A 15336-nucleotide genomic window follows, 5' to 3' on the forward strand; every position below is an offset into this window, starting at 1 on the left:
AACTTCTTTAGAACATCTGGTGACTGAGATCCTCTAATCTCCCTAGGCAATCTGTTTCAGTTATTGCCTTTGGGATATTTTTCATGTCCCATTTAATTAATCTCCTTCACTGCATTATCCTTTGCCCACTGTATTCCTAAGCATGTTCCATTTACCAAGTTTGCAAACCAAGGCTGTAGTAATATACCAAGCTTTGAACAGACATCTTCTGGTACACAGCCTCCTTAGTACTAAATTACAAAGGCATTCAGTGCAAATCTAAGAGAACTGAGTGTCAGTTAAAAATGGGAGGGGAATGAGTCATGGAGAGTGGGAGTCAGTTCAAGTTTAAGATGCCTAAATGTAGGTCTCTCCATGTTTTCTAAGTGTCTTTCTCTCATTATGGTTTAATGAGTTCTGATAAATACAGTCAATGAAGCCCGAAGGATACTTCAACTAACTTGCTGTTACAAAGATTCAAGTGACCTGGATTGATTTCTAGGTGATATTAGTGATAGCAGTAAGATCAAGAGAAAGTGGCCACAAGTTGTATGAGGGGTGATTTAGATTGGATATTAGGAAAACTTTCTTCACCAGAAGAAGATGCTTTAAAACAGGCTACTCAGGGAAGTAGTGGAGTCACCAACCCTGACGGTATTTAAAAGACTTGTAGATGTGGTACTTAGGGACATGGTTTAGTGGTGAACACAGTGCTGGGTTAATGGTTGGACTTAAAGGTCTTTTCCAACCTAAATAATGTGATCATCTCTTCTAAGAATGAAGGAAACTTAGATATCTGCACCCAAATTACTCCTGTGTGGCATGTCTTGGAGAGTTGTGGACTCGTGACCAGTTACTCTACAGAACAAGGCATCTTCTGTGGCTGAACTGTGCAGACAGTTTGAGCGAGGTTTTGCCTGTATTTCCACAATATTGCTGGATTCTCGTCTTGTTTAAACTGTTGCGGATACTTCTTGCGATATGACTTTGAAAGGTTTTAGTGGCTTAAGACTTCGTGCATATCTACAACAATTTATCTGTATTTTAGATCAGTAGTAGCAGCAGCAACGAAAAATTAATTTATGTAAAACAGACGCTTGATGTTTCTAGTACCACTGTAAGGAACTATAAAACATACAAAATCTTTGGAGCCAGGTTCCCAGCTGATACAAATTTGGTGTTACTGTGGTATTGCTGTGGTCTATAGAGGCTGAGAATAAGGCCTTTGTGCTCTCACTAGAGTTATTCAAAGATTTTTCTTCCAAAGGGTGAAAATTCTTACGAGTCCACCCACACACTGACCTTTAAGAGACCCTTCAAGCAACTTACCTTGAGCTAAGCAGCAGAAGATGGATGAGGAGATAGTAGCAGTGCAATTCCCTATAAAAACATTTGGAATCATTGATGTCTAGTTTATAAGCTTTAAAATCTTAAGAAATAGTGATATTTCTATTTTCCAGCTCTAACCAGAAGTGAATTTTGTCTCTATTTTGGGCATGGAAAATTGGAGCAGAGCTTGAGAGCCTTACAGATTCTCCATACTGTTCTGGTCAGCCTGTAGCACACTTTTACATTACTTTCTCATTTTGTCTCACCCATTTTTGTTTGCTAAAGTTGTCTATCTCCTACTTCTTGACATCCATACTGAGTTCTTATATATTGAAGTGTTGCGTCTAATAAATACATGAGGATATATCTTGGGTTTCTCAAGAATTGTGCAGAACTCAACCTTTCTGGGAAGTGATCTTGGGTGTGTAAGACTTGCCTTTCCTTGACAACTTCAGAAATGGGAATAGTTGCAGCTGCTGTTAACAGACAGCTTTGTCGTCACTGTTTGCCACTCAGCATGTTTGTAATAGTTTGACCAAACTAGAGATCACTGGAAGGGATTCTCATGTTTATAACTATTCATGACTCAAGGAAATCCTCTTTTGGATGTTCTGAGAACAGAGAAGCTGTGGGAGCTGCTGACAGGCTTGCACACAAGGTTGACTGGGAAAATATTGCATGGGCTTTGACTTCTAGCTGAATCCATGAGGCACCATAATATTTATGAAGCAGGGAACTAGCATAATGCCAGTGGTATCTGCCACTTTGCAAATATGTGATGACCAGCAGTGATGGCAGATGCAAGCGATAGGCATGATCAAGCAGTAAGTGCAGGCAGAAACATGGGTGTAGGTGCAAGAACACTTCCCAGATGATTCTCCCAGGGTCATATGTGGCATTTAGAGTGAGGAGGTTTAACGTCCAAGCTGACATTGTTCACTGAACCATGTGGGAAGCTTGTTGCTGTCTGTCAGGACTGCATTTTTGTAGGGAAGATTGCCAGTAGCTTGTCAGAGCCCACTTAAGTTGGGAGTATTGCAGATGTCCTAGTTCTCTTTCTTCTTGTGAATTAAATTCTATTTCTACTGCTGCTGTGTGTTAAGGAGAGGAAGAGGGAGTCTATGTCCTTATGTTTGATTGCATACTTAAGATGAGCCTTCACAACATGGCCTAGTACTCAGCGGGCATGTCTCACCAGACGTTGCCTCAATATGCCTCATTTCCCACCCAGCACCATCCTATAGAGGTGTCATTCAGCCTTTCATTTGTTTGGTGGTTGGTTTTTCTTTTTTTCTTTTTTTTTTTTCTTTTTTTTTGTTGTTGTTGTTGTTGTTGGGGTTTTTTTTGTTTGTGGTGTTTTTTGTTTGGTTGTTTTTTTGGGTTTTTTTGTTTGTTTTTTAAATATTCCTGCTTGTGGATTTACTGTCATCAAATCCAGATTCAGAGACAAGTAGTACTTCTGAGGAATTTTACTGCTACTGTTATCTTTTCTTCCCTGTTTCCAATGATTCATTCATATGCTGCGATATCCCAGAGTGTCTCAGGTTTCCAATTCTTTCTTCAGTTTCTAAATGCAGCTGCAAAGTTCTTACTTCATTTTACTACAAATTTAGCTTAGCTTAAAAAAAAAAAAACAAACCATCAAACCCACAAAACAATTTGCAAGGAAGGTTCCTTGGCTATCATGCAGGACTTTCTTTTTTCCTTTTATCTGACAAGATTATATCCAAAGGAGGTAACTATAGAATTGTGTGCAAACCTGATAAATACCAAGTAGTAGGAACATTCCTGCCATTTATGATTTGGCAACTTAGGCCCCTTCTGCTACAAGACTGCCTTAAAAACAGGACTTGCTGACTGTAGGGAGGATGAGTGAAAACAGCCTGCCTGTGTGAGATTGAACTGGAAATGTGATTACTTACTTTTTTTGCAAAGTTCCCACAATGTTTTCTCTCTTTCAAGCAGCAATAAGCTTGAGGCTGTTCAGTGTGGGAGTGCCAAGCGAGCTGGAAAAGTTAAACCTTGCCTCTAGTGACAGGAGGCTCTATTGTTGCAAATCTTCAATCTCATTGAAAGTCCTGTAAACAATTGGAATAAAAATTCTAACAGAAGATGAGGCTTGTGACTACTCTCTAAAACCCTTTCTGAATTAAGATAAGTTGTTTGTTTCTTACTTCAGTGTCTTTACTATTCTTATTTTCATGTAGGGGAGTGCTCAAGTACCAGACGAACTTAGAGGAACACCCTCCTGGCTGCTTTAATCCTAACAAAACGCTCCGACAGAATCTGACTGTGCCAAAAGCTTTTGAAGAGTTGTATCCTGACTATGCTACTGAACCTTTCCCAGAAGACTTCCCAGTACCAGAACCCTTTGTACAAAATCACTTTATGAGAATTTGTTCCGAGGAACCCAAGTTCCAGTCACACTTCCCAGAGGTCTGTATGATCCGACGTTTCAGGTATTACAAGCCTTGCCAAGTCTTTCAGTCAGCCATAACCACTAATTATTGCTTTTCCAGACCAGATGTTTTAATAATGGAAAATATTATTAAAACCTTTTGAGGCATTCAAAGATTTGGTGGGGAAAAATCAATCTGTATTAAACCCTGAGCTTCATTACAATGTGTTGCATAGAATAGGGAGGGTGGAAAAATGTCAAGAGGTCAGCTGTAATATTTTTTGTACAACATGATAAGAGAAGTATTGGTCCTGCTATAAATGTGACTTTACAGCGTAGCACTTCAGAGCAAACATTTATATAACATTTCATAAGGTTCCTTTGTAAGCATTGTGTGACAGTAGTTAGTTGAAATAATCAAGCTCCATTTGTTCTCTTTTTTACCATGCAGATGCAAGTCTCCTAATACTCATTTCTGGTTTGCAGTTGGTTGTGGTTTGGCTTTTATGGCCTGTTGTTTGCAGAAAGGCTTGTTTTATGTGTGGCATGGGTAAATGAGTATGATGACAGCAGGGATAGAAAAGCCTTTTCTTTTTCTGTTTTCCGTTTTCCTTTTGTTTCTTTGTGTTTTGTGGAAGCAGCTTTTTCTTCATCCAAATTTTCTCTTTTCTTTTGAGAAAAGATGAGTTGGGCTGTATTGGTAAGTAGCCTGAGGAAGCTTGTGAATATGGAGTTCACAAGTCCAAGGCCCACCATTCAAGATGGTCCCATAACAGACCTCACAGGAGTTTCTCTTTGTTATTATCCTTGTTTTCTCAGTCCCTTACGAGCTGTAGTGGGAACCCATTTTTCTATGGAGCATGGAGTCATAATAAGAAACAGTTAATTCTACATTGAATTCCTCCAACAAAGTTCTTTGGATTGGTATTTTGTTGTGGTGATACTCCTGAATTACAAGCATCAGTGTATAGCTGGTTCCATATGACCCACAGGAGAGTAAAGAGTCTTAGGGACTTAAGATACCTGCGTTAGAGCCAATTATGGGAGAAGAGTCATGGAAAGAGATGGCCACTCAGTGTTCTCCTGGCAGCTTTGTAACACTATTTATGACTTTTTTGGGTTCAGAAGTATTGTGATATCAAGATTAAAAAAAAAAAAAAAAAAGATTCTATGAGCTACTGAAACTTTTAAGGCTTTTTTGTGGAAATTAATTAATCTACTAGTTGCAAGAGAGGCTGATATGTAACTTCAAAAATTGGGAAGCAAAGATGGGTGAGTATCAAGGGCACTTCAATGCCATAGCTTGAGTGACTGAGCAGATGTAGAATTAGTAGTTAAGTCTGCCATAAGCTATTGGTAATTGACTCTTAGGATGAGATTTAGCTGAGCAGCTGCAAATGTTTCCATCTGGAGTAGTCACCCAGGGCTCCCTGGGCTCCCTGTATAATCACTGCAGAGAAATGGGCATTTCCAGGACATTTTCTGTCTAGCATACATATATTCCATGAGGGCAAATGACTTGTGATTCAAAAGTGCCCATTTCTCTCTGTTATCTATGATTTTACACTAGTTTAATATAAATATAAATTCTATGAAACAAGAATGAATCTTTCTTTGGTTTTTACTTGAACCTGAGATTATTATAAGATAACAGTCAAGTAATATTACAAGACAGACAATGTTTTTCCTTAAAGGTTAAACGATTATACAGTACTCTGGTCTGTTACATTTTGAAACCATGTATGTATTGTGTCTTTGGCTGCTGAAACCAGTTGCAATCTAACTACATAAAACCAGAATAACATGGTAGCAATTAGGTCATTAGCATTTTATTCTTGATGAGTTTTATGATTGAAATTCCTTGTGCTTGTGGATGATGCTCCTGGTTAGACTGATTAAGGCTTCAGAACATACTTGAATTTTTCATGTAGAGAGATTTGAAGGCTAGATGTGAAATGAGGTCCTGCAAGTACTCATGTAGTTAAAAGTCCTTGAGGTGACCTATTTTTGTTCTCCCATAGACCTGGTTTTGGATTTCTGGACCCCTGTGCTTGTACTGTGTGGAAAGGCTGTACCGCTACATCCGCAGCAATAAACCAGTCACAATAACTTCGGTAATAAGCCATCCCTCCAATGTCCTTGAAGTAAGGATGATGAAAGATGACTTTGAAGCAAGGCCTGGTCAGGTGAGTTAATGTGCCCTTAAAAAAGCACCGTTTTCCTGTAGCATTGTCTGTAGGGATGACTATTGATTTATTTATAAACACTAGCCCATCATTGAATGTTCTGAAAGTATCTTTTCTGTCATTTTATTTCAGTATGTCATTCTACACTGTCCAAGAGTGTCTACCCTGGAAAGCCATCCGTTCACCCTTACAATGGTAAGAAATACTGTTCTTTTCTGTACTTTCCCTTTTATTTGTATTTGGTAAGCAAATGGTCTTTATTTCTTTCAAGGTGAAAATTCTCTCTAGAAGAGCTTATGTTTCATTTATGAGGGTATCAATGAATGTGAAATGGCATGATTATTATGTATGACAGTACTTGATACATATTTAATTTTCTCCACTGTTGAGAAAGTGATAATGGGAACTTTTTTTGAAGTCTTCTATAAGTGAAAACCAATAATAAACAAATGAATAAAATCCATGTGATGTTGATAATTGTTTCATAAAAAAAATTATAGGCATATTTGTAGACCTTAATGAAGAATGAGCACAAATTGTAATGAACTTTGTCATCTTTCCTCTTCAATGAGAAGCTCTTTCTGGGACTGCCTTTTCCAAAATTAGGTAAACATCAAGTTTAAAAAAGAAGTTTCTAAAATTATTTCCTACTGTATTTTTGTATTGTGATACACCAATAAAGTCATACAACATTTAGATTATTACTTACTCTGCTTAGTTGGTCTAGAATGGGAACTGGGGCCTCTGGAGATAGACAGAAATAAAATGAAATTTTATATAAATGTACCTGAAGTTCTTCAGGAGTACACAGCGCAGAGACCTGGGATGTGCTACTGAACTGACTGACTGTGTTGTTACAAAAGCAGAGTTTTTAGAACAGAATATTAGTGGCAGCCTTTTCCTTCCAAGGGGAATAAAAGCTTTCAGATTGCCTGAATTGGATGTTTTTATTCAAAAAGATAATTGAGATAAACATTCATATTTGATTCTTTTCTTTGGACTGATAACTGATACTTCGTCCCCACTGAGTTATACCTAGTGTTGTGGAAAAACCGGGAGGTTTTACTGCTGCCCAAAATTCAGAGGGCACAACCAGGTCCACTGTCTTTGGGTTTGTAGGGTGTTTTATTTTGTTTTGTTAACTTATTTATCTACATGCTGAGCCAGGAATCACAGAAGAACCCCCACAAAATTTCACCCAGGGTAAATTTTGTGCTGTAAATCTGGGAATTAATCTCACTTAAGGGAAGCTGCCTCTGTATAGCTTGGTGAATCATTAATGGCACTCGCATAGCCTGAGTTTTGCAAAGGCTTTAATGCTTATAGAATGTGTAGGCAAAAGCTTAACTCAGTTGTTTTTCTACTCCCATCTGACCTACCTGTAGTTACCAAGCAAGCTGGAACACTACTGCTGCTTCTTTTGTTGGATAATGATAATCCCTGGGTAATCTTTCTACCTTGGTTTAGGATTATGGGACTTTGATCCACAGCAAGAACAGCATGAGGGGTGTGTGAGGCTTTGGGTACTGGAAGCGCAGTGCAGGAATGACTGTAGCACAGCTGGGGGAAGACAGTGGTGTTCTTCCTGGCACTGTTGTCCTGCTTAGAATCATAGAATACTTTGGGTTGGAAAGGACCTTTAAAGACCATCTAGTCCAATCCCCTCTGAAATAAACAGGGACATATTCAACTAGATCAGGTTGCTCAGAGCCCTGTCCAACTTGGCCTTTGAATGTTTCCAGAGATGGGACATCTACCCCTGCCACTTCTCTGGGCAACATTTCTTCCTTATCTCTGGTCTAAATCTCTCCTCTTTTAGTTTAAAACCGTTACCCCATGTCCTGTTGCAACAGTCCATGCTAAAATGTCTGTCCCTAGGCACTATTTGATGTCCTGTTTATGCTGATGAAATATCTCACTGTGCCTGGAGCATGCTTGAAAGACAAAAAATTCAAGCAGAAAAGACCAGTTCAGGCATATCTTTATACTTTAAAGTGAGGATGATAAGCAAAAGTGGAAATAAAGGGGTGAGTCACTGTGAAAGAGTCATGCAGATATTTTACTAGTCCCTTCCCTTTTCAAGGTTGTGTAATATTTACAATTTAGCTCAGTTTCTTACCACACCAGGGTGGAGGAACTCACAGGGAGGCTGTGTAAAGGCCCTGAACCCACTCCAGTTGCACTCTGGCAAAGCTCCCACATGCTTCACTTCGAGCCAGAGGGAGCTCTTAATTGTGACCAAGGGCACATTAGGAGACTTTATTCTCTTTGCACCCTTCCTTCAGGTATTTATATACTTTGATAAGATCCCCTTGAGCCTTCTGTTCTCCAGTCTGAACAGTCTCAGCTCTCTAAGTCTATCCTCATAGGAGAAATGTTCCAGTCCCTTCATCGTCTTTTTGATTGGATGCTATCCACTATGTTCATATCTCTTGTAGTGAGGAAACCAGCACCAGACATGGGTCTCAAAGTGTGGTTTCACCAGTGCTGACTATAGAAGAATAACTTCCCTCGACCCTTTGGTAGTGTCCCTTGTACATTCTGAAGTTCAGACACTTGGAGATCTCAGTTTTCTCTCACGATCAGTGTGGAAGCTGGCTTTTTTTTAACTTCAGTTTTGAAGTGTGCTTCTGCTGGTCTTTACTCACTAGTGACTTTGTACTTACTAGTATGACTCCTGGTCTTTGTCACCTGTTGGAAAGTGTGAGAAAGGTAATGAAGAGATGGTGTAACATCTGAGATTCCTGTAGGTGACCTGCTGGACAGTTCTGGGTAGTGCATAGTGGGTTACTCACTGCATAGTGTCTTCATTGCTCCACTGTCTTTGATTTCACTTTAAAAAAAGTTTTCTTTTTATCATGTTTTATGATGCTTTTTTTACCAATTTCTATACACAGCTGTACACTGTACACAGCTGTTACTGTGCTGTGTAAGACAGCGTGAGTAACAGTTACAGTCCTGTATGCCCTCATGTACAATTTACTTGTTTTAGATAGGACACTATTGCATCTTACAGTTGAATCTCAGCAGAACACAGTCAGCTTGAAAGTGTTTTCATCTATAGTTGAGAGAAATACTTTCTGTATATAAATAGTTGAGTGTTTGGAAATGGACAGATTATTTTTGTGTGTTTCCACTTGATGAACACTTTTGAGGAGATGTCTTTCAAAGCAACCAAAAGATGTAGTCTGGAGATCAGACCATCCAAAGAAACATCAGAAATTTCTCTAGTGCTCTGTTTCCCGAGATTGACATTTCTTTACACTTTTCTGGAAGAAAGTGTGGAACTCATCTGCTATGGAACACAATTTAGATGTAATTTTTTTAGATAATCTTTAAAGACTTTGAAAAAGAAAACAAACATTATCAATAGTAAGAATTTCCGGTAGTTAGGATGGTCCCTCTTACCAAAAATAAGAAAAAAATTAGTTTATTCTCCCTCTTTTTTTTTTTTTTTTTTTTTTTACATTTTATAAAGTGTTTGACTCCATTCTGGTTACTCTTCATTTTAACCTGTATGAACAAGAAGAGACTAAGGCTTGCAGTTTACAGTAGCATTGAGTTTTTCTCCATCTTACATTTTCCCCCAGTATTGAGTTCCCTCTCTTTCCGGACACTTAACAGTGTTACTGTATTACTGGTTATTTGAGGCAGCATGAATCCACATCCATTTATGACTCCATGCTTACCTTTTTATTTTTTTTACCAATGAGTAGCTTCAGAAGTAGATTTCTATTTAGAATATATATTAGTGTCTTACAACAGGAGTCACTTTTTCTGCTGTGTTTTTAGAATTTCTTGCATTAGCATGCAGTGATTGGAAGCCTCATGGAAATAGCCTTGTGTTTTGCAGATATTAAGCGCTTCAGAAGATGTCCTGGGTTCTCTTGTGCAGCCTCTGCTGAATCTACTACAGAGTCAATGCACAAACTCTCACAAGTTGCGATTTAGAGTAGACTGCTGTCTACTCCCAGCAGCTCATAAAGCTTGGTGACCTTGTTATTTCAGTAGTGTTGATTTTTTTGTGGCAAAGGAAGGTAGGAAACAATTACATCACCTCATGTAGAACTTAGACTGTAACAGATGTTGAAATAAGGACAAAACTAAGAGGTGAATTCTTCTAAATTTGGAGATGGCTAAGATCTGAGGTTTGGTGAAACTTTTGCTTTGCGACAGCAATCTATAAATGCTGGATCAATAATCTGTTATTCCAAAGTTTTGATGGTTTTAGGTGTCGCTAGCTGCTGTCATGCCCTTGTTTCCCCTTGGACCTGAAATCTGAATATTCTGAAGCTTCCTTTAAAGACTTTTTTTTTAATTGACACTTATCTCAAGTTACTCCTATTGATACTTAGACGCAGGTAACTCGCATAAACACTTGTTGAGCTTTGTGTCTGTATAAGACGTACTCTGCATGTCAGCTGATTAGTACCTTCATGAGATAGTTAGAACAGGCAGATGGCTTGGAATTTGCACATATAAAGCAAAAAATCAAAATAAAGAAGCCACAGCAAAGATCTCAGTCTTGAGACTCCAGTGACTGTGTCTTCGGATCCTCCAAAGAGTGTTGGATCTTCATTCAGTGTCTAGATCCCAGTTCTGGCAACAGGTAAGCAATGATCAACTACCTGCAACAAGAGGTTTGAAAAATTTTTTGAAAGTAGAAATTTTATCCTGTATTACAATGTACTCTGACCTCCCCTACTTCAGTGCTGCATAACAAATCTACTTTTAAATCCCACTGAAGTAGAACCTGGAAGAGTCTGGTAAAAAAAAAATTCCAAGAAGTTATGTCATTTTTCTGGTTCTCCATCTTTTTGTGCAGATGGTTAATTTGAAGCAGATCACATCAGGAGGATTTGTAGTACCACATCTTTCTTCCTTTCCTTCCACATACAGTTCTGTATGAGGAAGAAAAGAAAAACTCCAGAGGATCTTGAATTCTGTTGTCATAGAAATGTATGATAAAATCCTTGCTATGTCACTTATGGCATGTACCAAGTTAGGGGGATGGTATATGTGCATTTTTTAACATGTCAAAGCTGAGTTTTTAGGAGAGGATAAGTTTGCATATGCAGATATTCAGATCCACTCAAATCCAAGTATATACTATTGAGGAAGAATACTTTGCCTGATTAGTATCTAAATTAAAATTTCATAAAGTAATTATTACTGAATCTCGAGCAGAGAAACTCTTAAATCCATTAATCATCTCAGAATACGTAGAAGAATTACCTGGAAGAGATTTCTGAATGTACATTACAAGTTATATACTGTATGTAAGTGACTGAGAACTATTACTTATTCATAGATTTTCTACCTTTAAAGTTCTTGGTTTGGTTTGATTTTTATTTTTTTTTTTGATAGATTGAGTTTTCCTTGCTACCTTTGCACCTCTGTTTAAGTCCATTTGGTATCTAGATTTGGGCATCATGGGATTACAACGTGGTGGCCCTGATCTGTACATTTATGTTTTTTGGGCTTGATTCCTTTTCAGAAAAGTCTCAGCAAATAATATATGAGTATAAACAACGTTTCAAGTAATACATTTTCTTTTGTAAGAAAAAAAAACACAATGTTTTGTAGACCAGAGTTGTCTTTATGAATCCAGGGTTCATTTGAAATCAGTGAAGATATTAACAGTCTAGAAGTGAAGTTTTATCTGTAAGCTTCTTTAAGCAAGAAATTTTGTATTGCACAAGGAGATGATGGAGAAACATGTGTCCTGCACTGTAAACTTAAGAAATAAACTATCCAAAACAGGAAAAGCCTAGGGGCCAAATTCTGAAATACTTCATAAAAAAATGGAAAAGTTGGAAGTTTGCCTGAGTAAAAAGTATGTAAGGACATCAAGAGCTAAGTTCATACTGTCAGATAAATACAATAAAAACAAAATCTAACATGATGACATTCTAATAAGATTTGTTAAATATCTCGTGCAAATAGTTATAAAACTTGTCTTTGTGAGATGATTTGCAGAGCATTTAGGGAAATTATGAAGTATCTTGCTGGCAAACGAAAGAAATCCCTAGAGCTTGTCTGCTCTTCGTAGAAGTAGACTATCTAGCAGCTGTTTGATGAAGAATTTAAGTAAAACAAAAATAGAATAGATTAATATCGCAGATGTCTTTAGTACTTCCTTAGACTTTTTTGTTTGGTTTGGGGATTAATAGTTTTGGGGTCTGTATAAAAACCCTATGTAAACCCTGACTTTTATTTAAACTTTAAAATCCTGGATGATGGGAACACAGAAATTGTTACATTTGAGTTCACTAAATCCCAAGTTCTCCTTCAACAGACACTTTAAACAGAAGGTGGCAGATTCCTCTTATAAGCAGGTTTGGGGTTTTTTTTATTTATTTGTTTTGGGTTTTTGTTTGTTTGTTGTTTTGTTTTTTTTTAATACTATGAAACTAAATTTACAATAGATAGTAAACATCTACTGAGTTTAACAAAGAAATATGTTTTTTCCCATCAAGAGGTGGTGCTTTTAGTTTAGCTGCTAGGTCAGGTTAGAGAAAGGTCTAGGAACTGCAGGAAAATGTCAAAATGAAAAAAAAACAAACAAACAACTTTTAACATGAATACTATTAACATGTGGACAAAATATCAGAGGAAATGAAGTCCCTTGCCTCTTGCTGTCCTAAAATTAAGACCATCTGACGGATGAGGATGTCTGCTTTAGCCTGGTAAAATACTGTATGTGCTGGCAGGGGAGTTTGAAGGGACAGAGGATTCCTCAGGGTGTTGGTGATCTGACTGGAAAACCCATTGATCCTTTGATGGTTTTTCCGTTAGTGCCTCACACCACTAGGAACCAGTTGGCATGAGTCTGGGGTTGGGCCATAGTTTTGCTCAGGGATGATAGAGAATGAATCTCTTGTGCCATTCAGTTTCCTTGTTCATCTGTTGTCAGCTCAGCGCAGCGTTGCTTGGCGATATGTCCACATACCTTTGGAGGACTCTTGGAGAGGCAGCTTGGGCAGGAGCATTGTTCAGGGATGAAGGCTTGCATCCTGAGCATCTCGAAAGGTTTTGATTTGTTTCTTTCCTGAGCTAGCAGCTTGAAATTCATAATTTATATAGGCTGAATATCACTAGGATTGAAACATTTTACTGTGTTATAGGGAGCTGGACTCGATGATCCCTATGGGTTTCTTTACACTTATGCGTTCTATGATTCTGTGAAGTGTAATGCGTTTGCTGGGGTGAAAGGGCAGCAGCAAGATTTTTGCTTTGGTTGAGCTGCAGAGGCAAAGAAATACTGATTAGTCTGTCAAATTGTATCTTTGTAGTGCATCCATAACAGTAATACAATAGCAGTTGGGCTACTACAGATGTACTAGGAAACAAAAAAAGAAATTTCATGTTATGTATTCAATGATTTTTGTGTTTTATGCAACATTATATGTATTTTACAAGTATTTTTCTATTTACAATTCTAAGGTATTTGTTACATTAAAGATTTGTGTTTTCCTGTGGTGCAAGTGTGAAATCAAAGAAAAAATGGTCATAGATTCAGACCTAAGGAAAACAGGGATCATTTTGAACACTGAGAGAAATTTAACAACTGAGACTGCAGGGACTGAAGTAGCAAATGCTGAACTACAGACTCACGGGAATTAGTGGGTGTGGGTTTGTGGTTTGTGTTACAGAACAAGTTAGACCCCAGATGACCAGAATGATCCTTCTTGGAACTGCAGCTGCCCAGTGATGCATCCTGCAGTGTTGTGGTGTGTTTTTTCCACTAGCTAGACTGGAGGTGTTTGAGGTTGTACAACAAGGAGTATATGGGAATGGAAAGTGAAAAGGAAAAGTGTTTGGGATATGTTTCTGCAGCTGGGCTACTTGCAAGGAGTTGGCTATAGAGCTGGGAGGGCTCTGGCTTAAGCAATGAGTATTGAAGACATGGTGGTCTTGCCTTGATCATCCAGACACCCTTGATACTTAAATCATGTTCCCTGGTTAGGATTTCCCCACATTCGAGATGTTATAATGTCTGCTGATGTCTGCCAGTTAAATTAGGATAGCTTTAAGGCCAAGTCTCTAACAGGGAAAACTTTTAAGCAAAATCCAATCTGTAAAATAACATGAAACAGAAAAATAAACAGAGATGTTTTAGTAAATCTCCAAGCCCTTGAGGGGGAAATGTGTTTAAAAGAATAACTCCACATAGCAACTTTTTTTCCTCTGAAATTTACTTCTTATGGGATTAATTAGTTAAAACAGGGATAGTCCAGTGTAACAGAGTTCACCTCCTATGAGTCAGACTGAAGCCTAGCTACTATTTTTTGGCTACCTTTATATAGCATGCCTGTGTTTGTCATCACTCCTGTTAATTTTCTGATGTCAGAGTGAATCATTTTAGGAATGTTTATATCAGTTCTGTATGAAACCAGACAAGCTACAGCTTACTGAACTTCTGAGGTTCACATTTTATTGTCAGTTGACGAAGTTGAAAGCCTTTTATTTCTTTTACTTTCTGGTTTTTTTCCCTTTACATGAGGGAAAATACATTGGTTGTGTTTTGTTCCTCTTTTTTCCCCCCCTTATTTCTGCCTCTTTTCCAAACATGCCAAGTCTTTAATGTGTTTTCTTGTTCTGGGTAAGAGTTCATCTGAATCTGGAGTAAGGATGGGCTGATGAACTGGGGCTTGCAGTGCAGCTGGTCCACCCTGGCAGGCAGTAGCATGGAAATGGGGTCTCTGTAGTGTTTCCAGTCCTGGCCAGGATATCTGCAAATCCATATTAGGATCATATCATGGCTTTTTCTTCAAAATGAAAGCCTTCTTTGAAGGAGTTTCCTTTTATTTAAACAAACCCCACAATTTCCCAAATCAGACACTTTGTTCTTCCAACCATGCCACAGATCTTCTTTGTAGCTTTGAGCACTATTCAGACCACCTACTACAGCACCAAATTCAGAAGATGGTGTTTACTGTGGTGCAGTATACTTGAGAGCAGTATCTCCACAGGAACTTGTAAGGAGGTTTATTTGCAGAGCCACATGGGGATATGTAACTTGGGCATCTCTTTCATCTCCTTTCTTCTGATAACAGATATTCTGCAGTGTTGTCTTGGTGCATGCATTAGCATTTCCATGACAGCCTGTAATCGAAACCTAACATCTCTCCAAAGAGGCTTCACAATTCTCATGGAAGAGTAGTACAGAAGAACTGGATACATTCAGGAACTAACTTTCTATTTTCTTGCTAGTTTTCTGTTGACTCACCACACTTCATGCACCCCAAAGCCTAAAAAGAGTGTTTTAAAATATTGAATATTATTTAATACCATTAAAATAATTTTAGTAAGGTTTGTCCTGTTTCTTGTTCTGGACTTCATTTTTGACTGGGAGTAGATACCAGTGATGTTAAATATTCAGGATATTCTAAGCTGGAGGCACAGATGCTTATAACATAGTTTTCATTTGCTTTATGTTGT

The 15336-nt window shown here is 38.1% G+C and overlaps 1 protein-coding gene across 2 annotated transcripts in view; it reads left to right on the forward strand.

Moving 5' to 3' along the window:
- Positions 1-15336, forward strand: part of NOX4 (NADPH oxidase 4) — a 106122-nt gene that overhangs the window by 24597 nt on the left and 66189 nt on the right. For both annotated transcript variants that reach the window (XM_027653647.1, XM_027653723.1), the window contains exons 9-11: positions 3516-3744; positions 5728-5892; positions 6025-6087. In XM_027653647.1, the coding sequence (XP_027509448.1) occupies positions 3516-3744; positions 5728-5892; positions 6025-6087 (457 nt within the window). The remainder of the gene's footprint in view (positions 1-3515; positions 3745-5727; positions 5893-6024; positions 6088-15336) is intronic.

This window comes from Corapipo altera, unplaced genomic scaffold (genome assembly GCF_003945725.1).
Source record: "Corapipo altera isolate COAL_440 unplaced genomic scaffold, ASM394572v1 0, whole genome shotgun sequence".
In the NCBI taxonomy this organism is placed as follows: domain Eukaryota; kingdom Metazoa; phylum Chordata; class Aves; order Passeriformes; family Pipridae; genus Corapipo; species Corapipo altera.